At 55.6% G+C, this 27500-nt stretch overlaps 1 protein-coding gene across 2 annotated transcripts in view; it reads left to right on the forward strand.

Annotated features, from left to right (window-relative positions):
* Window positions 1-26600, forward strand: part of LOC144671742 (B-cell lymphoma 6 protein homolog) — a 30954-nt gene extending 4354 nt beyond the window's left edge. The window contains exons 1-10 of one of the 2 annotated variants that reach the window (XM_078533752.1): window positions 10741-10895; window positions 13638-13696; window positions 17655-17824; window positions 18865-19086; window positions 20485-21297; window positions 22345-22502; window positions 23400-23570; window positions 24280-24410; window positions 25062-25199; window positions 26182-26600. In XM_078533752.1, coding sequence (XP_078389878.1) covers window positions 17661-17824; window positions 18865-19086; window positions 20485-21297; window positions 22345-22502; window positions 23400-23570; window positions 24280-24410; window positions 25062-25199; window positions 26182-26322 — 1938 coding nt within the window. In that variant the 5' untranslated portion in view covers window positions 10741-10895; window positions 13638-13696; window positions 17655-17660 and the 3' untranslated portion in view covers window positions 26323-26600. Of the gene's footprint in view, window positions 1-10740; window positions 10896-13637; window positions 13697-17654; window positions 17825-18864; window positions 19087-20484; window positions 21298-22344; window positions 22503-23399; window positions 23571-24279; window positions 24411-25061; window positions 25200-26181 lie in introns of those variants that run through there. The other variant, XM_078533753.1, reaches the window with a different exon arrangement.
* The last annotated feature ends 900 nt before the right edge of the window (window positions 26601-27500 follow it).

A 27500-nucleotide genomic window follows, 5' to 3' on the forward strand; every position in this document is an offset into this window, starting at 1 on the left:
TCCACAATGAGTCAGAACGCACTCAGAAGCCTCTCAACCTGCCGATTAAAACCAGCCATTTCCACCAAGCGGCGAGAGTGAGAGTTTGGGTTGGTTTAGGTTCCCTTTTGTGAAAATGAAACCATTTTCTTCTATTTTACCCGAGTGATGTGAATTGTGTGTGTGCGTATATATATATATAAAGCGCTGTCACTGTTGCAGTGTAGGAAATGCGGTAGCCGGTCTGCGCACAGCAAGATCCCACAGACGGCAGATTAAGTCACCACCCCGACAGCCTGTTGTTTGTGGGACAGCTATTGGTGCAGGGACCGGCGGGGAGATCTCTCTCGTTCTTCCTTGACAGGCCCCCACGGGCACAATTTCAGGTGCACCTGCGAGGGTAGCTGCCCCTCTCTCACTCCTCCCCCCCGCCCTGAGATTCAGACAGATACAACGGCTGCAACATGAATGTAAACATATAACGTGGCCTGTTGCCCCTGGGTGTCCTGTTGCCAACACTCCCCCCCCCGGCCCCACTGTTCCTCTGTCTGGGTGCCAATGAGTTGGTTGCAGGCTGTAGCTGTATTTTCTTGCCCTGTCTGGTGTGTTTGTGACTCAGGTTTATTTACTGAAAGCGCTCTCCGTGTTTACTGGCATCCTGCTCTCCCTTGCGTGTGTGCTTTCCAGTGACAGATGCTCCTCCTGATGGCTTCAAAGATTAATCTCTGACTAATTTTAGCACAGCAGAATTACTGGAAAGTGTGAGTGTAGACAGGCTAAGACTTTTTTTTAGCTGGGGTCGATGAGAGAGGCACAGACTGTTGGGGGGTGGGTGGAGGAGGGAGCTTTACAATCACTCACCTCCCTCAGTCAGAAACTCTCGGTACAACTTCAGGAATCTTGTGTTTAAAATTGTTTGCATCCTCACTCGCTGGTAATACCCACCCCTCCCCCTCTGTCCTTTATGCAGAATTACTGTCCCGCAGCAGTTCTTCCCCCTTGGACAAGGCCGTACCCCCTCAGTACTGACCCTCTGACAGTGCAGCACTCTCTCAGTACTGACCCTCCGACAGTGCAGCTCTCCCTCAGCCCTGACCCTCTGACAGTGCAGCACTCCCTCAGTACTGACCCTCCGACAGTGTAGCACTCCCTCAGTACTGACCCTATGACAGTGCAGCACTCCCTCAGTACTGACCCTCTGACAGTGCAGCACTCTCTCAGTACTGACCCTCCGACAGTGCAGCTCTCCCTCAGCCCTGACCCTCTGACAGTGCAGCACTCCCTCAGTACTGACCCTCCGACAGTGTAGCACTCCCTCAGTACTGACCCTATGACAGTGTAGCACTCCCTCAGTACTGACCCTCTGACAGTGCAGCACTCCCTCAGTACTGACCCTCCGACAGTGTAGCACTCCCTCAGTACTGACCCTATGACAGTGTAGCACTCCCTCAGTACTGACCCTCTGACAGTGCAGCACTCCCTCAGTACTGACCCCCTGACGGTGCAGCACTCCCTCAGTACTGACCCTCCGACGGTGCAGCACTCCCTCAGTACTGACCCTCCGACAGTGCAGCACTCCCTCAGTACTGACCCTCCGACAGTGCAGCACTCCCTCAGTACAGACCCTCTGACAGTGCAGCACTCCCTCAGTACTGACCCTCCGACAGTGCAGCACTCCCTCAGTACAGAACCTCTGACAGTGCAGCACTCCCTCAGTACTGACCCTCCGACAGTGCAGCACTCCCTCAGTACTGACCCTCCGACAGTGCAGCGCTCCCTCAGTACTGACCCTCCGACAGTGCAGCACTCCCTCAGTACTGACCCTCCGACAGTGCAGCACTCTCTCAGTACTGACCCTCCGACAGTGCAGCACTCTCTCAGTACTGACCCTCCGACAGTGCGGCGCTCCCTCAGTACTGACCCTCCGACAGTGCAGCACTCTCTCAGTACTGACCCTCCGACAGTGCAGCACTCTCTCAGTACTGACCCTCCGACAGTGCGGCGCTCCCTCAGTACTGACCCTCCGACAGTGCGGCGCTCCCTCAGTACTGACCCTCCGACAGTGCAGCACTCCCTCAGTACTGACCCTCTGACAGTGCAGCACTCCCTCAGTACTGACCCTCCGACAGTGCGGCACTCCCTCAGTACTGACCCTCCGACAGTGCGGCACTCCCTCAGTACTGACCCTCCGACAGTGCGGCGCTCCCTCAGTACTGACCCTCCGACAGTGCGGCGCTCCCTCAGTACTGACCCTCCGACAGTGCGGCGCTCCCTCAGTACTGACCCTCCGACAGTGCGGCGCTCCCTCAGTACTGACCCTCTCCTGACGGTGCGGCGCTCCCTCAGTACTGACCCTCTCCTGACGGTGCGGCGTTCCCTCAGTACTGACCCTCTCCTGACGGTGCGGCGCTCCCTCAGTACTGACCCTCTCCTGACGGTGCGGCGCTCCCTCAGTACTGACCCTCTCCTGACGGTGCGGCGCTCCCTCAGTACTGACCCTCTCCTGACGGTGCGGCGCTCCCTCAATACTGACCCAGTCCTGACGGTGCGGCGCTCCCTCAGTACTGACCCTCTCCTGACGGTGCGGCGCTCCCTCAGTACTGACCCTCTCCTGATGGTGCGGCGCAACAAAAGATCCTACAACTGTTTCGTGGAAGAACAGGAGCGTTGCACCCAATGTTCTGACCAATATTTATCTCTCAGCCAACACCAGACAAACAGATAGTCTAGTCATTGTTGCATTGTTTTCTGTGGGATCATGCTGTGCGAAAGCAGCTGCACTTCCTGTCATACAACTTCTAAAAGTGATTCATTGGCTTCCTGAGGCTGTGAAATGGCTGTAAACACAGGCTCTTACTTTCTACACATGTTAACATGTGCTACTTTCCTGGGGTGGGGGGTGTGAGTGTGTGAGTCTCGGGGGGAGGTGTGAGTGTGTGAGTCTCGGGGGGAGGTGTGAGTGTGAGAGTCTCGGGGGGAGGTGTGAGTGTGAGAGTCTCGGTGGGAGGTGTGAGTGTGTGAGTCTCGGGGGGAGGTGTGAGTGTGTGAGTCTCGGTGGGAGGTGTGAGTGTGTGAGTCTCGGGGGGAGGTGTGAGTGTGAGAGTCTCGGTGGGAGGTGTGAGTGTGAGAGTCTCGGTGGGAGGTGTGAGTGTGAGAGTCTCGGTGGGAGGTGTGAGTGTGAGAGTCTCGGTGGGAGGTGTGAGTGTGAGAGTCTCGGTGGGAGGTGTGAGTGAGAGTGTCGGTGGGAGGTGTGAGTGAGAGTGTCGGTGGGAGGTGTGAGTGAGAGAGTCTCGGTGGGAGGTGTGAGTGAGAGAGTCTCGGTGGGAGGTGTGAGTGTGAGAGTCTCGGTGGGAGGTGTGAGTGTGAGAGTCTCGGTGGGAGGTGTGAGTGTGAGAGTCTCGGTGGGAGGTGTGAGTGTGAGAGTCTCTGTGGGAGGTGTGAGTGTGAGAGTCTCTGTGGGAGGTGTGAGTGTGAGAGTCTCTGTGGGAGGTGTGAGTGTGAGAGTCTCTGTGGGAGGTGTGAGTGTGAGAGTCTCTGTGGGAGGTGTGAGTGTGAGAGTCTCGATGGGGGAGGTGTGAGTGTGAGAGTCTCGGTGGGAGGTGTGAGTGTGAGAGTCTCGGGGGGAGGTGTGTGGGTGTGATTTTGTCTCGATGGGGGGGGTGTGTGTGTGTGAGTCTCGATGGGGGGAGGTGTGAGTGTGTTTGAGTCTCGATGGGGGGGAGGTGTGAGTGTGTTTGAGTCTCGATGGGGGGAGGTGTGAGTGTGTTTGAGTCTCGATGGGGGGGGTGTGTGTGAGAGTCTCGATGGGGGGGAGGTGTGAGTGTGTTTGAGTCTCGATGGGGGGGGGTGTGTGTGAGAGTCTCGATGGGGGAGGTGTGAGTGTGAGAGTCTCGGTGGGAGGTGTGAGTGTGAGAGTCTCGGTGGGAGGTGTGAGTGTGAGAGTCTCGGTGGGAGGTGTGAGTGTGAGAGTCTCGGTGGGAGGTGTGAGTGTGAGAGTCTCGGTGGGAGGTGTGAGTGAGAGTGTCGGTGGGAGGTGTGAGTGAGAGTGTCGGTGGGAGGTGTGAGTGAGAGAGTCTCGGTGGGAGGTGTGAGTGTGAGAGTCTCGGTGGGAGGTGTGAGTGTGAGAGTCTCGGTGGGAGGTGTGAGTGTGAGAGTCTCGGTGGGAGGTGTGAGTGTGAGAGTCTCGGTGGGAGGTGTGAGTGTGAGAGTCTCGGTGGGAGGTGTGAGTGTGAGAGTCTCGGTGGGAGGTGTGAGTGTGAGAGTCTCGGTGGGAGGTGTGAGTGTGAGAGTCTCTGTGGGAGGTGTGAGTGTGAGAGTCTCTGTGGGAGGTGTGAGTGTGAGAGTCTCTGTGGGAGGTGTGTGTGTGAGAGTCTCGATGGGGGAGGTGTGAGTGTGAGAGTCTCGATGGGGGAGGTGTGAGTGTGAGAGTCTCGGTGGGAGGTGTGAGTGTGAGAGTCTCGGTGGGAGGTGTGAGTGTGAGAGTCTCTGTGGGAGGTGTGAGTGTGAGAGTCTCTGTGGGAGGTGTGAGTGTGAGAGTCTCTGTGGGAGGTGTGTGTGTGAGAGTCTCTGTGGGAGGTGTGTGTGTGAGAGTCTCGATGGGGGAGGTGTGAGTGTGAGAGTCTCGGTGGGAGGTGTGAGAGTCTCGGTGGGAGGTGTGAGTGTGAGAGTCTCGGTGGGAGGTGTGAGTGTGAGAGTCTCGGTGGGAGGTGTGAGTGTGAGAGTCTCGGTGGGAGGTGTGAATGTGAGAGTCTCGGTGGGAGGTGTGAGTGTGAGAGTCTCGGTGGGAGGTGTGAGTGTGAGAGTCTCGGTGGGAGGTGTGAGTGTGAGAGTCTCGGTGGGAGGTGTGAGTGTGAGAGTCTCGGTGGGAGGTGTGAGTGTGAGAGTCTCGGTGGGAGGTGTGAGTGTGAGAGTCTCGGTGGGAGGTGTGAGTGTGAGAGTCTCGGTGGGTGGTGTGAGTGTGAGAGTCTCGGGGGGAGGTGTGTGGGTGTGATTTTGTCTCGATGGGGGGGGTGTGTGTGTGTGAGTCTCGATGGGGGGAGGTGTGAGTGTGTTTGAGTCTCGATGGGGGGGAGGTGTGAGTGTGTTTGAGTCTCGATGGGGGGAGGTGTGAGTGTGTTTGAGTCTCGATGGGGGGGGGTGTGTGTGAGAGTCTCGATGGGGGGGAGGTGTGAGTGTGTTTGAGTCTCGATGGGGGGGGGTGTGTGTGAGAGTCTCGATGGGGGAGGTGTGAGTGTGTTTGAGTCTTGATGGGGGGGAGGTGTGAGTGTGTTTGAGTCTCGATGGGGGGGGTGTGTGTGTGTTTGAGTCTCGATGGGGGGGAGGTGTGAGTGTGTTTGAGTCTCGATGGGGGGGGTGTGTGTGAGAGTCTCGATGGGGGGGAGGTGTGAGTGTGTTTGAGTTTCGATGGGGGGAGGTGTGAGTGTGTTTGAGTCTCGATGTGGAGGAGGTGTGAGTGTGTTTGAGTCTCGATGGGGGGGAGGTGTGAGTGTGTTTGAGTCTCGATGGGGGGGTGTGTGTGAGAGTCTCGATGGGGGGGAGGTGTGAGTGTGTTTGAGTCTCGATGGGGGGACGTGTGTGTGATTGGGTCTCGATGGGGGAGGTGTGTGTGTGAGCGGGTCCCGATGGGGGGAGGTGTGAGTGTGTTTGAGTCTCGATGGGGGGAGGTGTGAGTGTGTTTGAGTCTCGATGGGGGACGTGTGTGTGATTGGGTCTCGATGGGGGGAGGGTGTGTGTGTGTGTGAGTCTCGATGGGGGGGGTGTGTGTGTGAGTCTCGATGGGGGTGGGGGGGGGGTGTGTGAGAGTCTCGATGGTGGGTGGGTGGGTGGGGGGGGAGGGGGTGCGGTGTGTGTCTCAGGGAGGGGATGGGGTGCAGTGTGTCTGTGCGAGGCCCCTGTCTCCCTGTTGCTCTGTGTCCCTGTGTGAGTGTGTGTGTGTGTGTGTAGCAGGAGTGGGGTGTGTCTTGACAGTCTCTCTGGCTGATGCGTGCTCTAGGGACCCTTGTGAAAGTTCAATGCCCTGGATGGCAGTGAGCTGTTTGGGCTGGTGAGTGGAAGATGGTGCCAATTGCCTGCGACTATATCTGAAAATCACCCTCATTCCTGGGGAGACAGACAGTGAGTGTGACAATTGACCTGTAGCCAGCCAGTTTGAGTGGACCAGACCTCCGATCACAACCCAAAAACACCAGCAATGAAGCAGACATGACGTTGTCAGCCATCGCACCCGGTGGGTGGGGTGATGGGCCCATGCACTCTGCTGCCCCCAGGTTAGTCTGTCACAATGACAGGGAGTTCACACTGACACAAATTAAACTGGGAAGCTGTCAAACTAACGACTCATGCACGTTTAAGCATGTTTCAGGAAATGTACTCGCAAAAGCTTTCCTTTTTTTTTTGCTGGCTGTTTTGCATGTTTTTAATATAAATATTTATAACCACCCAAGAAGTTGATTTCTGCGTCTCAGAAGGTCACAAAGCTCTTCACCATTATTGAAGTGTAGTCGCTGTTGTAATGTCAGTCGTGCAGAGCACAGCAAGCTCCCAAAAACAGCAGTGTCATTATATCCAGGTTAGGGGTTAAATATTGGGCCCCCCGAAATTGGGGGCGACCCCCATACCCTTCCAGATAGCGCGCTGAGACCCTTTACATCCACCCGAGGGGGGCAGGCGGGAACCTGGTTTAACGTGCTCGCCTGTGAGGGATTAGTGCAGGGCAGAGCATGGGGGCGTCAGCCTGGATTTCAAGACCCCTGGAGAGGGACTGGAGCCCACCGCCTCCTGCGTAGGAGTTGAGGGAGCTGCTAAGCGGCAGCCTGGAAAAGACAAAGCAGGCCCCAGTAAATGGGCATCGCCCTGGAAGAAATAGCCGCCCAAGACCTGAAGTAATTGTCCATCCCGCTGCCCCTTAAAATCGTCGGGGGTGGGGGTTGGGGGTAAATTTAAACGCGAGCAGAGCTGGGCTAAATGCAGGAAACTGGTGTTATTATTTGGGGGGTGGGGTGGGTTTCATGATCGAAAAGGGGCTTTTGCTTGAGGCAGCTGGGGCACGGTGTGTCCAGAGGGAACTCTCACGCTGGGTGTAAAATAGTTAACGCTCAATGTTCTTTTTGGGGGAAGGGGGGCTGCAGGGGGACCTGGCAGAACTTTGCTCTTGTCCCCCTAACTAGGCCAAAGCCTTCCAGAAAATTCTGGGCTGTAGTTTCCTGTGTCTTGCACACACCCCCCCACCCCGCAACTTCTTCCATTGGCACCAGCCCTCACTGGGACCATGGAATTCCCCTTGAAGCTGTGTCACTGAAACTCATTACTGGCGCCATCGCCCCCAAGTGTGCCCCCACCCCTTGCAATGTTGTCCGCTTGCCTCCTAAGTGTCTCTGTTCCCCCCCATCGCCCACCCACCCACCCACCCACCCAAACCTGGGTGGAATTAGTGAGGTTGTGCCCTCCCCATTTCCTGTTATAAAGCCCAGTCCCCATTAACCCAATCTCAGTGACTCAGCCACTCAACAAAGGACAAAGAGCCATTGGCACCAGGCCAAGGATTGGCTGGTGAGTCATCGAGCCGCGAGTTCGGGCTACAAATTGGGGCTGTTGGTGGCAGCCCTGTGACTGTGTGGTTGGTGAGTTCTCACCTCCACCGAGGTCTCCATCGTGGTATGGCCTTGCGCCCCCCGCCGCCGCCGCCAATGTGCAACAAGACAGACAATTCTAGCACCTTTCACAACCTCTCGGGGAAACCCGGAGGACCCCATGGTCCGTCTCAACGTGTAGCCGCTGTTGCAGTGTCAAAAACAGAGGCAGCCAATTTGCGTGCAGCAAGATCCCACAAGCAGCAATGTGATCATAAGACATAGGAGCAGAAATTAGGCCATTCGGCCCATCGAGCCTGCTCCGCCATTCAATCATGGCTGATAAGTTTCTCAGCCCCATTCTCCCGCCTTCTCCCCGTAACCTTTGATCCCCTTACCAATCAAGAACCGATCTATCTCTGATGACTGGGTCGTCGTCCTCCTCTTGTGTGTGTGTGTGTGTGTGATGTTGAACGAGGATTGAGGACTCCAGGGAGAACCCGCGACCTACTGATAAGACTGTGCCACTCAGTGAGCTACGACTAGCACCTAGTCACAGGGTGCAATGATAATTGTCCTGTCTATTTAATTACACCATTAATCTATTAATTAAGGTGTGTGCTGGGGCTCAGGAGGTAGCATACACTCCTCTCCGAGTCTCAACATCTTCAGTTCGATCCTCGCTGTTAATTATATTTGCTTGTGGTGGTTAAATGGGCATTAAATGGGGATTCACTTGCGCTCCTGTCAATAGGAACAGATTGAAACTGTGGGTGTCAGGTGAGGAGGTGCATGCTTGTGATGTGTGCCCCTGTAAATAAATGCAGATACAAGTGCGTAAAGACTGGCTCCAGGTCCACCCTTCACCCACAGGAATATAATTCTCACGTCAGAGTCATGAGCACAAAAGTCCAGGCGGACACTCCGGCGCAGTCCTGAGGGAGCACCGCCCTGCCGGAGGCATTGTCTTTCGGATGCGATGCTGAGCCAAGGTACCGCCTTACCCCCTCAGGTAGATGGAGAAAGATCCTATGGTACTATTTAGAAGATGATCAGGGGGAGTTCTCCCCAGTGTCCTGAGGTCAATATTTATCCCTCAACCAACTTCAGAATGTCTGGTCGCTATCACATTGCTGTTTGTGGGAGCTTGCTGTGTGCAAATTGGTTCCTGCATTTCCTACATTACATCAGTGACCATACTTCAAAGGTACTTCATTGGTTGTCAAACACTTTGAGACATCTTGAAATCGTGAAAGGCGCTATAGCAATGCAAGTCTTTTATTATTAGACGTAAAATGAGGGAAACTCCCTTGGCACCCCATCCACCACCTTAAACATTCACTCCCTCCACTACCGATGCACATTGGCAGCAGTGTGTACCGTCTACAAGATGCGCTGCAGCAACTCACCAAGGCTCCTTCACTTTCTAAACCTGCGATCTCTACCACCTAGAGAGACAAGGGCAGCAGACACACGGTGACACCATCACCTGGAAGTTCCCCTCCAAACCACGCACCATCCTGACTTGGGATCGGCCGTTCCTTCACTATCTCTGGGTCAAACTCCCTCCCTAACAGCACGGTGGGTGTACCTACGCCACATGGACTGCAGCGGTTCAAGAAGGCAGCAGCTCACCACCACCACCTCGAGGGGCAATTGGGGATGTACGCCCTCATCCCGTGAATTAAAAAAAACAATTTGTCCGATTCCCTTTTGAAAGCCATGATCGAACCTGCCTTCCCCCACGCCCTTGGGCGGTGAACTGACCCTGGAGGGGGTGCAGTGCGGATCCACTGGAATGATACTGGGGCTGAAAGAGTTAAACAATGAGGACAGGACAGGATGGTTAACGGGAGAACAGATTGAGGCGTTTAAGGTGATTAAAGGAGCTGGTGGTCTCTGTCTCTGTCCTATTTGCGCTGGTGGGCATGGGAGGAGGGGATCGGGATCCCTGAAGAGAAGCTGAAAATATCGAGCCAGGTCGTTCAGGGGGTGATGTCAGCAATCACTTCTTCACACAGCAGGGAGTGGAAACCTGGAACTCTCTCTCCACCAAAAAAGAGCTTGTGGAGGCTGAAGGTCAACTGAAAGCTTCAAAGCTGCGATCGATAGATTTTTATTTTTATTGGGTGTGGGGAGTAAGGGTTACAGAACCAGGGCAGGGCAGGTAGATGGAGTTAAGATACAGAGCAGCCATGATCCAATTGAATGGCGGGAGCAGGCTTGAGGGGCTGAATGGCCTCCTCCTGTCCCTAAAGGAAATTTTTTTTTTATATATAAAAGGGAGGGGTGCGCTTATTTGCACGTTCTTGCCCAGCTGGGCAGGAAGACTGCATCAGTCAGCGCAGGATGGGATCTGCCTGTCTGAGAGAGGGAGGGAGTTTGACTCTAAATGGTGTTGTGTGGGCCAGGGTTGGAGTGTGTTGCCGGAGTGACGTTCACCCACACTGGTACACAGCTGCTCGATCTTAAGGGCAAGTGACATCACTGCATCCTGTGCACTCCACAATAGCCGGAAGGGCCTGAGACACTCAGTGGAAAGGGGAAAACAAACAACGTTCACTCGGAGTAAAAAAGGACCCCTACACCCCCGCAAAACACACACACACACACACTGACCCATTGGAGATTCCACCCCTTTTTTTTGTACCTTTTCTTAGCGCCCCCCCCCCCTCCCCTACTCCCAACAGTTTCTTTGTTTGGTAACTCCTGCCCCCCACCCCCCCCACCCCAAGGTCTGGGAGGCACAAGTTTCTCACTGTCGCCCTTCCGCCAGCATTGGCTGCCTTTCAGCGCCTCGCCCAGTGGCCGGCTGTTCGGCTGTGGGTGGCTGCATGTATCTGTCGGCGAGGCAGCGTTGGCTGGGGTACAGGGCGAGAGCGGGTATGATTGCGTGGGCTTGACACAGGCAGGATGGACCGAGTGGCCACTGCCCTGTGCCGTTGGGCTCTACGGCCAAACCGTTTCCCAGATTCTTTATTTTATTATTAAAAAGTGCTCTTTCCCGAGTTTTGGTCTGACTTTGATCGCGGCGGGTTTCCCATCCTGAAAAGCTAAATATATATCATCCCCCCCCCCCACTTGCACAAAGACCCCTGTCCCTTATCACCTGCGTCAAGGGAGGAAACAGGATGTGAGAGCACTTGCTTCTGGAGCTGGTTTTAAGGGACACTTCCTGACCGGATCCAGGACTTGTCCGTGTGGATTAGCTGGAAGCTGGGAGCTCCGGTCAATGACCTGCTCGCACTCTGTCCTCAGGCACTGCATGGAAACCTTCAGAGTCTCACCCTGGCAAAGGAGCTTCTGTTTGCTTTGTGGCAGCCAGGAGTGGCTCTCTGGCACAAGGGGGTGAGTAACGTGTTCAGTGTAGGGTGGGAGGGGGGAGTCGATAACCTCACTGACTTTTGGGAAAAATACCTCACTTCACTCCCCTCCCCAGCCAATGGCTGAAGCTGTGTCCTGTTAGCTTGGAGGGTTTCAGTCTCTCACTTCTTCTGTTGCTAAGATTACCTTCTCTCTCCTACCTCACTTTTTTTTATCAGTTTCCTAAATATTTCAAAATTCAGGGTCATTGGTGCTGATAGAGTAAAGCTCCCTCTGCACCGTCCCCATCAAACACTCCCAGGACAGGTACAGCACGGGGCTAGATACAGAGTAAAGCTCCATCTACACTGTCGCCATCAAACACTCCCAGGACAGGTACAGCACGGGGTTAGATACAGAGTAAGTCTCCCTCTACACCGTCCCCATCAAACACTCCCAGGGCAGGTACAGCACGGGGTTAGATACAGAGTAAATCTCCCTCTACACCGTCCCCATCAAACACTCCAAGGGCAGGTACAGCACGGGGTTAGATACAGAGTAAAGCTCCCTCTACACCGTCCCCATCAAACACTCCTAGGACAGGCACAGCACGGGGTTAGATACAGAGTAAAGCTCCCTCTACACTGTCCCCATCAAACACTCCCAGGACAGGTACAGCACGGGGTTGGATACAGAGTAAAGCTCCCTCTACACCGTCCCCATCAAACACTCCCAGGACAGGCACAGCACGGGGTTAGATACAGAGTAAAGCTCCCTCTACACTGTCCCCATTAAACACTCCCAGGACAGGCACAGCACGGGGTTAGATACAGAGTAAAGCTCCCTCTACACTGTCCCCATCAAACACTCCCAGGGCAGGTACAGCACGGGGTTAGATACAGAGTAAAGCCCCCCTTTAGTAAAGTGCCTCCTCGCAAATGTGATGTTTTTCCATTACCAACTGCAGCTTTCTTATGATCTCGGCTAATGCACCAGTTGGGGCTGAATTGGGAACAATTTAGTCACCGAGTTGTTTCTGAGCTGTGGACTGTAAGTGCCTCAAAACCTGTTCACGTTTAAACGGTCATATCCCTGCAGGTCAAAACTTCTAACTGAATAATCCCAGTTGGATTAGAGTGCAAATTCCAGAGGTAAAAGGATAGTTTATGACCAGGGTGACCTGAGCTGTGATGTGGAGTGGGGACCTTGGCTGATTCCAGCTAACCCTTTTCCCAAGGACAGTGTAACAATGTTATAATCACAAGCCTTGTTGTCTGAGGTTGTTTCGCTGAGTGAAGTGGGATTTTAAACATATTTTGCCTGCTGATTTTTAAGTGGGAACCTGATTTTATAGAGCTGTTCTGCCCAGTAACATGCTAGTATTTAATGTACTGCTCTATAATCACAGCTGGAGACGCTTAGCTGAAATTCAAACTTGAAAGGCCCAATTTCATCCTGATAATGATTTTTGACAAGGATAGATTACACTCTTAGTGTTAACTGTGACCCAGTGGCTCGCTCTGCCTCACCACTGATTCAGGAGTTTAATTCCCCTGCTAGAGGCTTGAAAACATGATCCAGGCTAACTCCCGATGCAGTGCCTGGGGAGTGCTGCACTGTCGGAGAGTCAGTGCTGAGGGAGTGCCGCACTGTCGGAGGGTCAGTGCTGAGGGAGTGCCGCACTGTCGGAGGGTCAGTGCTGAGGGAGTGCCGCACTGTCGGAGGGTCAGTGCTGAGGGAGTGCCGCACGGTCAGAGGGTCAGTACTGAGGGAGTGCCGCACGGTCAGAGGGTCAGTACTGAGGGAGTGCCGCACGGTCAGAGGGTCAGTACTGAGGGAGTGCCGCACGGTCAGAGGGTCAGTACTGAGGGAGTGCCGCACGGTCAGAGGGTCAGTACTGAGGGAGTGCCGCACTGTCGGAGGGTCAGTACTGAGGGAGTGCCGCATGCTCAGAGGGTCAGTGCTGAGGGAGTGCCGCATGCTCAGAGGGTCAGTGCTGAGGGAGTGCCACACGGTCAGAGGGTCAGTGCTGAGGGAGTGCCACACGGTCAGAGGGTCAGTGCTGAGGGTGTGCCACACGGTCAGAGGGTCAGTGCTGAGGGAGTGCCGCACAGTCAGAGGGTCAGTGCTGAGGGAGTGCCGCACGGTCAGAGGGTCAGTACTGAGGGAGTGCCGCACTGTCGGAGGGGCATCTTTTGAATGAGATATCACTCCGAAGCCCTCCCCCATCCCTGCGCATCTTCAAATGGCCACTCTCTGGAAGAAGAGCGGAGGGGGAGGTGGAATTCTCCCCATTGTCCTGGGGCCAATATTTATCCCTCAACCAACATAATTTCAAAAGGCTGTTTAACCGACTGCTTGCTTTGTGCAAGATGGCAGCGGCACTCACCCAGACCCGTAATTGGTCAAAGTACCTCGGGCCATCCTGAGGAATTGAAGGTTTTAAGGTCTTTCATCAAAAGTTGCTTTGAGCCTCTGATTTACCCGAGTTGCTGTTGCTTCTTAAGGTCGCAGCAGTTGTACTGAATGTTTGCACAATGCTCGTGAATTGGCGTGAGAGTGGTCATTGCACCTCCCCCTTACCCACTCTGAGGGTTAAACAAAGGGAAGAGGGCATTCCTTCATCTGGAGGTTCCCCAGTGTGAATCTCTGAGGTGGTGGTGGTGGGGGGTGGGTGTGTGGGGAGCAGTCTGTCACCCTGGGGTGGCAAGGGGCTTTGTTCCCTGTGGGAGAAAGGTCTGTTTGGAGGCGCAGTGCCCTTACAATCTGTTTTATTCCCCACTCCAGGTGCCTTTTCGGTTGGCCGATGTCCCCGTGAGTTACTAAGGGAGAAGTAGAAGGAACAGGTAAGAGGAGAAACAAAAGATTTTCTGCCACACCTTTCATGACCTCTCAATGCCCCAAGGCCCCTTACAGATAACGTTACAGATAAAAGTCCTTTGAGAGTGTAGTCACTGTTGTAATGTGGGAAACTCAGCAGCCTATTTGCACATAGGAAGATCCCACACGTGGCAATCCATAAAACCTAGGACTGATACTCCCAGCGCAAGTACTGAGGGAGTGCCGCACTGTCAGAGGGTCAGTACTGAGGGAGTGCCGCACTGTCGGAGGGTCAGTACTGAGGGAGTGCTGCACTGTTGGAGGGTCAGTACTGAGGGAGTGCTGCACTGTTTGAGGGTCAGTACTGAGGGAGTGCTGCACTGTTGGAGGGTCAGTACTGAAGGAGTGCCGTACTGTCAGAGGGTCAGTACTGAGGGAGTGCTGCACTGTCAGAGGGTCAGTACTGAGGGAGTGCTGCACTGTCAGAGGGTCAGTACTGAGGGAGTGCTGCACTGTTGGAGGGTCAGTACTGAAGGAGTGCTGCACTGTCGGAGGGTCAGTACTGAAGGAGCGCTGCACTGTCGGAGGGTCAGTACTGAGGAAGAGCTGCACTGTTGGGGGAATTGGTACAGAGGGAGCGCCGTGCTATCAGAGAGTCAGTACTGAGGGAGCGCCGCACTGTTGGAGGGTCAGTACTGAGGGAACGCCGCACTGTTGGAGGGTCAGTACTGAGGGATCGCCGCACTGTTGGAGGGTCAGTACTGAGGGATCGCCGCACTGTTGGAGGGTCAGTACTGAGGGATCGCCGCACTGTTGGAGGGTCAGTACTGAGGGATCGCCGCACTGTTGGAGGGTCAGTACTGAGGGAACGCCGCACTGTTGGAGGGTCAGTACTGAGGGAACGCCGCACTGTTGGAGGGTCAGTACTGAGGGATCGCCGCACTGTTGGAGGGTCAGTACTGAGGGATCGCCGCACTGTTGGAGGGTCAGTACTGAGGGATCGCCGCACTGTTGGAGGGTCAGTACTGAGGGAACGCCGCACTGTTGGAGGGTCAGTACTGAGGGAACGCCGCACTGTTGGAGGGTCAGTACTGAGGGAACGCCGCACTGTTGGAGGGTCAGTACTGAGGGATCGCCGCACTGTTGGAGGGTCAGTACTGAGGGAACGCCGCACTGTTGGAGGGTCAATACTGAGGGAGTGCTGCACTGTTGGAGGCGTAATCATATAGCTGAGACTTCAAACCGAGGCCTGCCTGCCCCCTCAGGTGGGTGTAAAAGACCCCATGGCCACCATTTCAAAGAAGAGCAGGGGAGTTCCCCTCGGTGCCCTGGACCAATATTAATCCCTCATCCAACACTTTAAAAAAAAGCCAAATGACGTGGTTGTTGTTATGTTGTTTGTGGGAGCTGGCTGTGCGCAAATTGGTTGTCGTGACTGCAATAGTAGCCACATTTCAACAGTACTTCATTGGCTCTAAAGCAGGCGTCCTAATGTGGTGAAAGGTGCTATAGCAATGCAAGTAGTCGTTTTTACTGAGGCTTTTCCCCATGTTCCTCGTACCCTCTTCGTTTTAAAGCTGCGGTGATGACACTGTCAGTGTACTTGCACTAAGCCTTGCTTCCTGTCGCAGGATCTGTGATGTCAAGTCAGTAGCCGTAGCTTGCAGTGATCCCGGAGGTTCCTTCATTGTCCGTTTCCTTTCCGGTCGACTGGGATTGCAGCCTGGTGTGTTTTCACAGTCTGGAATTCCACTTAGGGTTATTTTCTTTGGCTGTTCCGAGATGGAAGACTGGTAGGACATCCGGCCCTCCGTGTCCGCACCGGTCGACAAAGACCTGACCGCGCCAATCCCGTTTTCCAGCGCTTGGCCCATCGGCCTGCGTTTACAGCAGCGTTCCCGTGGAAACGGGAGCAAAAGACGTCTCGTTTCGGGGGGAGGGGGGGGGGGGGGGGGGGAGGGTGGGGCGTTTTGTCTTTTAATTCGATTTGGGACATGGGTTTCGCTGTGAGGCTGGAATCCATCCCTCGAGTCGGTGGTGGTCAGCTGTCCTGCCTAAACCCGCTGTGTGTGGTGTGGTGTCAGCGAAACCCATAATCTTGCTAGGCAGTGGGGAGCTTCCAGGGTTTTAACCCTGCGACAGCGGAGGTGATATATGTCCACTTCAGGAGGATCTCCCTCCCTAACAAGCGCTGTGGGTGTACCTACACCACATGGACTGCAGCGGCTCAAGAAGACAGCTCACCACCACCTTCTCAAGGGGCAATTCGGGATGGGCAGTAAATGCCGGGCCCAGCCATCGACCTCCAGACCCCCCGTGAACGAATATTAAAAAAAAGTGTCCCATGGCTTTGGGACGGGAGTCACATGTAGGCCAGACCAGCTAAGGACGGCAGATTTCCTTCCCTAAAGGTGCATTGAGTGAATCAGGTGGTGGTTTTCGTGACCACCTGACGGCTTCGTCCTCACATTTATTCACCCCAGCTTTGCGTAGAGTTTATGTTCCTAAATTGAATCCAAATCTAAGCGGGTGATGGGGCAGGCTCGAGGTTGCTGAAAGGCCTGCTCCCGAATTTAAGCTGAATTCAAAATTTCAGACTGTCGTGGCGAGATTCGGACGCTTTCTCTGTGAAATTCTAGCGCAGTAACGTGACCACAATAGTGTACTCACACACACGAGTGAATGCCTCTGCGAGTGTGAAGATGTGCAGACTACAAAGGTCCCTCGCCTCCCGTAAAAGACTCTGGTAGACTAGAAGCTGTGTTCGAGAAACAGACAGCGTGAGGACAGTGATGTCAGCAACCTCGGTCGCTTTCAGTTTATTAAAGCTCAAGATATGAATCAGTCACTTGGCGGTACAGAGCCGGAGTATTGCTGAAAGAAATTACCTGGTGCTTTCTCCATGGCAACACCTCGACCAATCAGCACCCTTTTCTCAGGCAGTATAAATTGTTGTTCCCTCTAAAATTTGGTATTCTTGCACCTGTCCTGATGAGTGCTGGGTGAAAAGCTTTGACAGCATGTCTCTTTTTACAGCAGCACTCCAGCTCCGAGCAATCGGGACCAGAACACGGAAAGTTTTTCCAGTGGCTTAGCAAGTGCCACTAGCTCCTGTGGTGCTGAGCTGTACCAGCCCAGGGGAACAGGAGGATGCCATTCAGCCCCTTGAGCCTGCTCCGCCACTCGGTTAGATTGTGGCTGTGTGCCGCGGTCGATGGTGCTGTCTGCAGCTCTGTTTACAGTAACCCTGTTCAGTCCTGGGCTCTGCGTCTTGGGGTGGATATATCGGCCTTGGAGGAGGGGGAGGGGTGGGGGGGATTCACCAGAACGATCACGAGGCTAAGAAGGTGAAGTGACGAGGACATGTTGCCCAGGCAAGGCTTGTATTCCCTCGAGTGTAGAAGATCGAGGGATGATCTAATCACCGTAGTAATGGAGTCTCAATGGCATTGTACTCTTCGAAAGATCTGTCCCACTCAGGCCCACACTCCCAGCTACGTCCCCATAATCTCCTTGGTCCTCGAGGATTCGACAGGGTTGAGAGAGAGAGAGAGAAACTATTTCATCTGGTGGTGATGGAGAGTCCGGAACAAGGGGCCAGAACCTTAAAGTTAGAGCCAGGCTGTTCGGGGGTGATGTCAGGAAGCACTTCCTCACAAACCTGGAACACACTCACCCCTCAAAAAAAGTTTCTGGGTTGGGAGGAGGGGGGTGGTCAATTGGAAATGTCAAAATTGTGACCTTTTGTAAGAGTATTAAAGGTTACGGACACTTTTGCGGGACTGAATGGCCTCCTCTAGATCCTACGTTGCTACTGGGTCTTCCCTTGAGCACTCATTTCCTTTGCCACGGGATCTTCTATTCTCGCTGAAGCTCCTTGCAGGGTTGGTGGGGAGATGGTGTTTCATTGTGAGATTTGGGCTGGGAGTGATTTTTAAAATTTTTTTTTCACCTCCCCCCCCCTCTTTTTGTTGTCTTGCTCAGGTGAAGATGGGGTCCAAGCCGGAGAGCTACGTTAAGGAGTTCACCCGACACTCCACGGACATGATGCTCAACCTGAACGAGATGAGGAAACGGGAAATCCTCACGGATGTCAAGGTCTTCGTGGATGGGGAAGAGTTCAAAGCCCACAAGGCTGTACTCATCGCTTGTAGGTACGTGGTGGGGGGAAGGGCCTGGGCTGGTGGTCAGCCTGCGAGACAGGCTCCCCAGGGCGGTGTTGATTTATTCCAGCGCAGTTTAGATTCCTTACAGTCAGCGATGTTTTGGGGATACACAATAGGGTCACTCCGAGAGCTACTCACACCCATGTCCGATTCACCTATCCACCCGTGCTTGCTGACCGACACTGGCTTCTGGTCCAACACCCACCCGCCCCCTCGTTTTCAGCCCTGACCCTATCCCATCTCCATAACCTTCGCAAGCTCTGCGCTCCCCTAACCCTGACATCCTCCAACCCCTTCGTCCCACCGTCACTGGTCCCGGTGCCTCTCGCAGTCAAGGCCACAAACTCTGGAATTCCCTCCCGAAGCCTGTTTGCCTCCCAGTTCTTCTGTAAGATTCCACATCACCCTCCCTCTTTAATTTCCGCTTGAATCTGCTTCCGCCGCCCTTCCGGGTAGCGCCTCCCAGATCACCACAGCTCGTTGTGTAATGGAGAGTTTATCACCACCCCCCCCTCCGCCACCCTCTCTCCCAGTAGCTCCTGCTATGAATGGCTTAATAATGCTTTGTGTGAGGCACCTTGGGATGTTTCCCTGTGCCAAATGCGTCATGTAAATGCAAGTTGTTGTTAAAGCAGGCGGCTAACTTCCTTTCTGCACCGGCAGGAGGGTCGGTAACCAGAGGGCACAGGTTTAAGCTAAATGACAAAATTACACGGCGAGTTGCTGTGATCTGGAAGGCGCTGCCTGAAAGGGCGGCGGAAGCAGATTCAATAGGAACTTTCCAAAGGGGAATTGGATAAATACTTGGAGGGGAGTTCGGAGAACTGTGAGGAAAGAGCACTGTGGGAGGGTGGGGGGTGTGGGACTAATTGGGTAGACCTTTCACAGAGCTGGCGCAAGCATGATGGGCCGAGTGGCCTCCTGAGTTGCCTGATGCTGTGCGGAGCAACGACTTTGCGCGGGGTGGGCGCGTTTGAGAAACTCCAACTGCCCCTGTTGTGATCTCTTCTTGCCTTCTCCCCACACAGCGGATTCTTCTACTCGATCTTTTCTGACCAGAGCAAGAGGCACATGAGCCTGCTGACCCTGCCGTGTGGGATCAGTGCCGGCGGCTTCCGTCTGCTGCTGGAATTCATGTACACCTCCTGCCTCCCGCTCGACGCAGGCTCTGTGGCCGAGGTACTGACGGCCGCCAGCTACTTACAGATGGACCACGTAGCTGAGACCTGCCGCAGCTTTGCCCGTTTCAGGTAAGGGGAGTGTTTGTGCAGGAGCGTTGACCATTGACCTGCATTTCAGGGAAGTGGCCCCATCCCCCCTCTCTCTGCACGGGCGCTAGGGGGCAGGGAGGGGAGGGGGCAAAAACCTGGCCGGGGGGTTGTTGGGGTGGGGGGGGTTTAGCCCACCCCAGGACACTGGCTCACGATTCCCACCGGAACGTTCATGTGTGTGCGCGCGCACTCCAGGCGAACGCAGACAAACTTCTCTGATATCCCTGGACTCTAACATTGGTGGGGGGGAGGCACTAAGGTCAGTCAGGATACTTTGCTACCCAAAACCCTACCCCCCACCCCCAGCAAGAGTCCATCTTCGTGGGATGGATGGAGGGGGCGGGGATGAGGATTTGGGGAGGACCACGTTAAAAGATTGAGACAGATGCCATCACCCCATTGATCATCCCTCCTGTCCATTGTGTCGGCTGTGAGTCTCTCTCTGTCTCATCTCGGTTGTAGGTTCAAGTTCCAGTCCAGAGACTTGAGAACATAATCCAGACTGACACTCCCTGTTCAGTGCCGAGGGGGTGCCGCACTGTCGGCGGGCCGGTGCCGAGGGGGCACCGCACTGTCGGAGCGTCAGTGCCGAGGGGGCGCCGCACTGTCGGCGGGCCAGTGCCGAGGGAGCGCCGCACTGTCGGCGGGTCAGTGCCGAGGGGGCGCCGCACTGTCGGAGCATCACTGCCGAGGGGGTGCCGCACTGTCGGCGGGTCAGTGCCGAGGGAGCGCCGCACTGTCGGGTCAGTGCCGAAGGGAGCGCTGCACTGTCGGAGCGTCAGTGCCGAGGGGGCGCCGCACTGTCGGAGCATCACTGCCGAGGGGGCGCCGCACTGTCGGCGGGTCAGTGCCAAGGGAGCGCCGCACTGTCGGCGGGTCAGTGCCGAGGGAGCGCCGCACTGTCGGCGGGTCAGTGCCAAGGGAGCGCCGCACTGTCGGCGGGTCAGTGCCGAGGGAGCGCCACACTGTCGGCGGGTCAGTGCCGAGGGAGCGCCGCACTGTCGACGGGCCGATGCCGAGGGGGCGCCGCACTGTCGGAGTGTCAGTGCCGAGGGGGTGCCGCACTGTCGGCGGGACTGTCACTTGAAATATTAAACCGAGGCCTCATCTGCCTCTGGGGTCATGTGATCCTGTAGCCGCTATTTCGAAGCAGGAGGTCAGTTCTCGCCCAGCGTCCTGGGGCCATTATTCATCCCCTCGACCAGTCTCACTGAAACGGATAATCTGGTCCTTATCACGTAGCTGTTTGTGGGATCTTGCTGTGCCCAAGTAGCTGCCGTGTTTCTTGCGTTACAACCGTGGTTGCGTTTCAGAAAGTGTCGGTTGTAAAGTTCTTGTGAAAGGCGCTGAAATGTTTCTTTTCCTTTTCCTTTGCAGTGTCCCGCACATCCACACCTACCTGAAGTCTCTGGACTACCCGCTGGGCAGGACCCTGGCCTGCTTTCTGGGCACCGAGAGTGGCGCCCTCCCCTTCATCCCGTCCAGGGCCCTTGTCCCGAGCCGCGCTCCGCGCCTGCTGACCAGCGTGGCCCCGGGCGACCGGGGTTACTTCCCCGAATCGGCCTTCCGATTCCCCGACGGGTGTGTGGCTCCGCGCAAGGCTGCTGGCGGGACCCGGCACGAAGGCCCGGCGGCCGGAGCAGGTCACTGGGGCGACGGGAAGGCCGGCTGGAGGGCGGGGCCGGATGCCCGCACGGGGGGCGGCGGGCCCGACCCGTGCTCCGAGGCCCGACTGTCGAAGGGCGGGAAGCCGCCCGAGGAGAAGGCCTCCGCCGAGAGGCCTGGGGCCTACGGCCAGAAGAGCAGCAAACCCCCCATCCTGGCCCCCGACAGCCCCATGCGCTCCGACTGCCGCCCCAACTCCCCCACCGAGTCCCAGAGCGCGGTGCTGGACTGCGGCCGCCACCCCACCGAGAAGCCCTCGGCCCCCTGCCCAGGCCCTGACCCCAAGGCCTGTAACTGGAAGAAGTACAAGTTCATCGTCCTCAACTCCCTGAGCCAAGCGGTGAAGGAGGCGGGGAGCTCGGGCTCCTGCTCCCCTCCCACCCTGTCCTGCTCCCCCGAGCCCCTCTACACCCGGAACGGTAATCCAGCCCCGGGTGGGAGCAGCAGCAGCGGCGACGAGAGCTCGACCAACATGGAGGAGGAGACAGAGGACGAAGACTCGACCCGCAACAAGGCAGCCAGTCGGTGAGTGAAGAGGAACGAGGGCCATTCAGCCCCTCAAGCCCGCCCTGCCATTCAATTCGATTACGGCTGATCTGCACCTTCACCTCATCCCCTCACCACCCCCCCAGCCTCGGTTCCGTGACCCTTAATTCCCTTTTCCCAACAAAAAAAAACCTCCCGTTTTGAAATTTCCAGCGTTTCTCCGGGGAAAGGGGAGTTCCAGATTTTTCCGCTCCCCTTTGTCTGAGAAAGTGCTCCCTTGGCGTCACCCCTGAACGGGCCTGGCTCCCTGGTTTGAAGGTTCTGTCTTTTCCCCCCCGGCCCCCCCCATCTGACTCCGGCTCTGAGCCGGCTCAGGGTGTTGGAGCATCCGGCTAATCGCCAACCCACATTGTCAGGGTCGGAGGGGGAGGGGGTTCTCGATCTTGGTCACTCCCCTCTTGGAAATCCTGCCCGACCCTCCCCTCTCCCCTCTTGGAAATCCCGCCACCCCACCAACCCCAACCCTACCCCACCAACCCCACCCCATGCCACCATCGCAGCTGCAGAACCGCACGCAGCATCAGATGAGGGCAGGGATCGGGCTGTGATGCCTCAGCAGTTGAATGGCTTGGGGAGGGTGGCCGCACCTCTAGAAAGAGCCGGTGCTTTAGGAGAAAGGAGCTTTAGAAAGGTAGGCCCGGGGAGGGGGTGGTGGGGGCGAAGCTATAGCTGTTGCGCACATCTGGGAGAGGGTGCTGACCCGTGAGCCCCTCCTATACACCTTCAGTACTAAAACAAAGTTAGCACGGTGGGCGGGGGGGTGGGGGGGCATTTTTTTAACACAGGAAGTGGGGGAACCTCCCTCCCACACACTGAATAAACACGGTGCGTATTGAAACCACGATGTCGAATGTTGGATTCAAGGCAGGTTGGGACTGGGGCAAGCAGCGGAGTCTGGTTAAACTAAGACTCCCGCTAAACGCAGGACAGCCATGAATTGTAAATTGTGTATTAAATCGGCCTCTGTCGCTCACTTCAGCGCAAACCTCAACTAACGTTGTCCGTCCTGTTTTTATTCCTTCTCAGGTCGTCGTCGGATTCCCAGGACTCTCGCGGGTACTCCGTCTGCTCGGTGTGTGAGCTGCACTTTGAGCACAACTCCGAGCTCTGCCGCCACATCCTGGTCTCCCACCCCGGGGAGGAAATCCCGGAATACCACTTGGAATTCTCGGACAGCGGGTCAGGTAAGCGGAAAGGAGCGGCGCGGGCGTCCCAGGTTAATGTGGCAATCGCCTTCGTTTAAATCCAGTCGCTAGTTAAACAGGTGATGGGCATCGATTGTCCCATCCAAATAGCGTAGGAAGATAGGGCTGGAGCACTTCTTGTGTGGAAGCTACTTGGAAGTCAGTAGCACCGAGGAGTTGTCTTGAAAATAAACCAGCTTGAACCAAAAGACAAGCCTGGATTAATTCTTCCACCACAGCCTCTTATTGTGAGTAACAGCCCAGAGCAGGGCAACCCATCCAGACGCTCTTGCCTCCGAGTTCAGAAACTTGAGTGTTCAAGACCAACCACGAGCTCAAAATTCAGGCTGATGCTGCCAGTGCGGCACTGAGGGAGTGCTGCACTGTCAGGGGTGCCCTCCTTCAAAACATGAGAAATAAGCGCAGCCTGAGGCCTTTCAGCCCCCTCGAGCCTGCTCCACCATTCAGGGCGTATTTGGCTGATCCTCTACTTCCAACTTCCATGTTCCCACCCTACCTCCTGTATCGCTTAATTCCCAAAAACCTGCCTACCCCGGCCTTGAATATATCCAACGATGGAGCATCCACAGCCCTCGGGGGTAGAGAATTCCAAGAGATTCACAACCCTCTGAGTGAAGAAATGTCTCCCCCATCTCAGTCCAAAATGGCCGACCCCTTATCCTGAGACGATGCCCTCGTGTTCTAGACTCTCCCACCGAGGTGGGGTTGAGTGGGTGGGGTTGGGTTTGGGCGGGGGGTGGTGGTGGTGGTAGACTCTCAGCATCTACCCTGTCAGATCGTCCCAGAATTTTATGTTTCGATGAGATCATCTCTCGATCTTCTAAGCTCCAGAGAAGTGCGATGAGGTGTCCATTAACCGGACGGTTTTTTTTGCAGAGAACGGCCTCTTCTCCTGCAGCACCTGTGACCTGAAGCTGTCGGACGAGGAATCACTACAGCGGCACTTCCTGCGGGTTCACAGCGACGACAAGCCCTACAAGTGCGACATGTGCCAGGCTGCCTTCCGATACAAGGGGAACCTCGCCAGCCACAAGACTGTTCACACAGGTGGGGCCGGTCGGCAGCGCGTGTGGGCTGGGGAGGGGACACGTGTGACAAATCCCACCAGGAACGTTTGATTCCATTCCCTCGCGGGGACGTGGGCGTCGCTGGCAAGGCCGGGAACTCTTTCTCCCCCACCACCCTTCCCCAACTCGGGGGAGGGGGGAGCAGCTGTGGGGCCCCGAGTCGCGTGTAGGCCAGACCGGGTGAGGACGGCAGATTTCCTTCCCTGAACCAGACGGGTTTTCGCAACAACAATCGCCGATCCGATCGCCCCAGTGATGGTGGCCGTGAAACTGTCTTTCGGCTCCAGATTTATGGATTGAATTTAAGTTCCACCAGCTGCCGTGGTGGGATTTGAACCCACGACCCTCAGCTCATTAGCCCCCGGACCTCTGGATTGCTGGTCCAGTGACGTTACCAGTGTGCCACCACCTTTCCCTGGATAATCCCCCGCTTAGATGTTTGGCAACTCCGTCTGACCCGAGCCAGTTTCTTGGCGCCTGGTGGGATCCTGACTGGGGTCAGCGGGCTGGCTGGGGTCAGCGGGCTGTCCGGGGTCAGCGGGCTGTCCGGGGTCAGCGGGCTGGCTGGGCTGTGGGGACGTGGTCAGTACGCAGCAGCGCCTCTCCCCGCTTCCCCAGCGGCGAGCGACCGAAGAGTATAGAGTTTGTACCCAAAGACTGAACGTGGGGGAATGTCTGGTCTCTTGCAGGGGAGAAGCCCTATCGCTGTAACGTGTGCGGGGCTCAGTTCAACCGGCCGGCCAATCTCAAGACGCACACTCGCATTCACTCTGGGGAGAAACCGTACAAGTGTGAGACGTGTGGAGCAAGGTTTGTGCAGGTGAGAATCAGGAGTTTGCGCCAGGGTCCTGGGGCAGCCTTGAAGTGCTTTGAAACAGGAATATCTTGAAGCCAAGAACAGAGGCCCCCCCAACCTTGCCTGACGGCTTAAGCATAATGGCTTCCTCTTGTCCAGGTGTCCTTCCCACACTCCTAGCTTCCTGTGCAGTCGAGGTCCGTCTCCGTCTCCTGTTCTTCCCTATACTCATTGGCACCTCCTGCGCTCGCTGACCTGCCTTGGTTCCCTGTCCACTACTGCCCCGAGTTCAATATTCCCATCCTTGTTTTCAAATCCCTCCTTGGTCTCACTCCTCTCCCTATCTCTGTAACCTCCACTAGCCTGAAAACCCTCCAAGATCTCTGTGCTCCTTCAATCCTGGCCTCTTGCGCATCCCCCAATTTCCATCTCTCCACCCTTGGCCTTCAGCTGCCTGGGGCCCTAAGCTCTGGAATTGCTTCCCTAAACCTCCCTCTCCTCATTTAAGCCTCTCCTTAAAAACCTCCCTCTTTGACCAAGCTTTTGGTCACCTGTCCCTAATATCTCCTTATGTGACTCAATGTTGAATTTCTTTAGACAATTGCAATTGTCAGGGATATTTTAGTGTTAAAGGTGCTATATAAATGCAGGACATTTGCTTGTGTTTAATTTTAGGTCGCTCACCTTCGGGCTCACGTCCTGATCCACACTGGAGAGAAGCCGTATCCGTGTGAAACGTGTGGGACACGTTTCCGACACCTTCAGACGCTGAAGAGTCACATTCGGATTCACACTGGAGAGAAGCCATATCATGTAAGGAGCCAACAGCCCAACCTAAACTCTGCTCAGACTAAAGTCAAACCAACCCCCTGGGAGTTTTTGATGGGGACAGTGTAGAGGGAGCTTTACTCTGTATCTAACCCCGTGCTGTACCTGTCCTGGGAGTGTTTGATGGGGACGATGTAGAGGGAGCTTTACTCTGTATCTAACCCCGTGCTGTACCTGTCCTGGGAGTGTTTGATGGGGACGGTGTAGAGGGAGCTTTACTCTGTATCTAACCCCCTGTACCTGTCCTGGGAGTGTTTGATGGGGACGGTGTAGAGGGAGCTTTACTCTGTACCTAACCCCGTGCTGTACCTGTCCTGGGAGTGTTTGATGGGGACAGTGTAGAGGGAGCTTTACTCTGTATCTAACCCGTGCTGTACCTGCCCTGGGAGTGTTTGATGGGGACAGTGTAGAGGGAGCTTTACTCTGTATCTAACCCCATGCTGTACCTGCCCTGGGAGTGTTTGATGGGGACAGTGTAGAGGGAGCTTTACTCTGTGCCTAACCCCCTGTACCTGTCCTGGGAGTGTTTGATGGGGACAGTGTAGAGGGAGCTTTACTCTGTATCTAACCCTGTGCTGTACCTGTCCTGGGAGTGTTTGATGGGGACAGTGTAGAGGGAGCTTTACTCTGTATCTAACCCCGTGCTGTACCTGTCCTGGGAGTGTTTGATGGGGACAGTGTAGAGGGAGATTTACTCTGTATCTAACCCCGTGCTGTACCTGTCCTGGGAGTGTTTGATGGGGACAGTGTAGAGGGAGCTTTACTCTGTATCTAACCCCGTGCTGTACCTGTCCTGGGAGTGTTTGATGGGGACAGTGTAGAGGGAGATTTACTCTGTATCTAACCCCGTGCTGTACCTGTCCTGGGAGTGTTTGATGGGGACAGTGTAGAGGGAGATTCACTCTGTATCTAACTCCCTGTACCTGTGTGGTTGTGTAATTCGCGTGTTGTGTTTTTTTATTTTCAGTGTGAAAAGTGCGACTTGCATTTCAGACACAAGAGTCAGCTGCGTTTGCACCTGAGGCAGAAGCATGGAGCCATCACCAACACTAAGATGCGTTATAAGATCGTCCCTGAGCTGTACATGAATGGGCTGCAGCCCTGCTAGGCCGGGGGAGGGGGTCACTCAGTCACCCTGGGCTACACCGCACTCGGCAACAACGAAAAGAGACAATTTGTATTTTTTTTCTACTCGACATCATTTGTTGCCCGGACGGTTTCCAACACGACGCCGCGGTTACCCACCGGAGGGGACGGAATCTCACCGCCTTGGCTTCGGATCCCGGCACGCTGGGACGAGAGAGGATTCTCGGCATTCAGCTCTGCTCACATCCTTCACCAGAGCTCGGGAGTGGGCCTGGGGAGCTGAGGGCGGGGGTGTGGGCGAACTGGATAGGGATGTTGGGTGGGGGGCAGTGGTGTCTGGCGCAGGGGGCTTGGAGGGTTAGGGTGCTGGGGTCGGGAAGGGAGGGTGCGGGTGCTGGGGAAGTGCTGGAGGCTCGGGGGGGGTGGAATTGATCCCGGACTCCGGGAGCCGTGAGCTCAGCGCGGTATCCTCACGGAGTCTTTGCAGTGATCTTTATCCGATGATTTCCAGGTGATGTGACTGCAGGAAGGTCGCTGAAGCCAGTGGGATCTGGGGGCCATTGATTGGCCCTGTCTTGGAGCCTGTCCACCTGTTGGGGACGGTGGCCGGGGGTGGGGTGGGGTGGGGCGGGGGGAGGGAGGGGGCAGGGACGGCAGTGTGAGGCTGCGGGGGGGAATGGTGGGAATATTTGGGAACTTTGGAAAAAAAAACTCTCAGCTGGATTCTGCGATTGTGACTTTCTAATCTAAACTGCTGCTGCTTTATACTCTGCCTTTAATGCTACTCATTAGTAGAAATGAGCAGGTTTTGTGTACAGGAGGAACAGACGGAGGCCACTCAGCCTCTCGAGTCCACACCACCGTTCAGTTCGAGCAGGGCTGACCTTCGTTTCAACTCCGTTTGCCTACCTTAGCTCCATACTGGGGGAGCACTGCACTGTCGGAGGGTCAGTACTGGGGGAGTGCTGCACTGTCGGAGGGTCAGTACTGGGGGAGCACTGCACTGTCGGAGGGTCAGTACTGAGGGAGTGCTGCACTGTTGGAGGGTCAGTACTGAGGGAACACTGCACTGTCGGAGGGTCAGTACTGGGGGAGTGCTGCACTGTCGGAGGGTCAGTACTGAGGGAACACTGCACTGTCGGAGGGTCAGTACTGGGGGAGTGCCGCACTGTCGGAGGGTCAGTACTGAGGGAGCTCTGC

The sequence above is a fragment of the Cetorhinus maximus genome, chromosome 34 (assembly GCF_964194155.1).
Source record: "Cetorhinus maximus chromosome 34, sCetMax3.hap1.1, whole genome shotgun sequence".
NCBI lineage: Eukaryota > Metazoa > Chordata > Chondrichthyes > Lamniformes > Cetorhinidae > Cetorhinus > Cetorhinus maximus.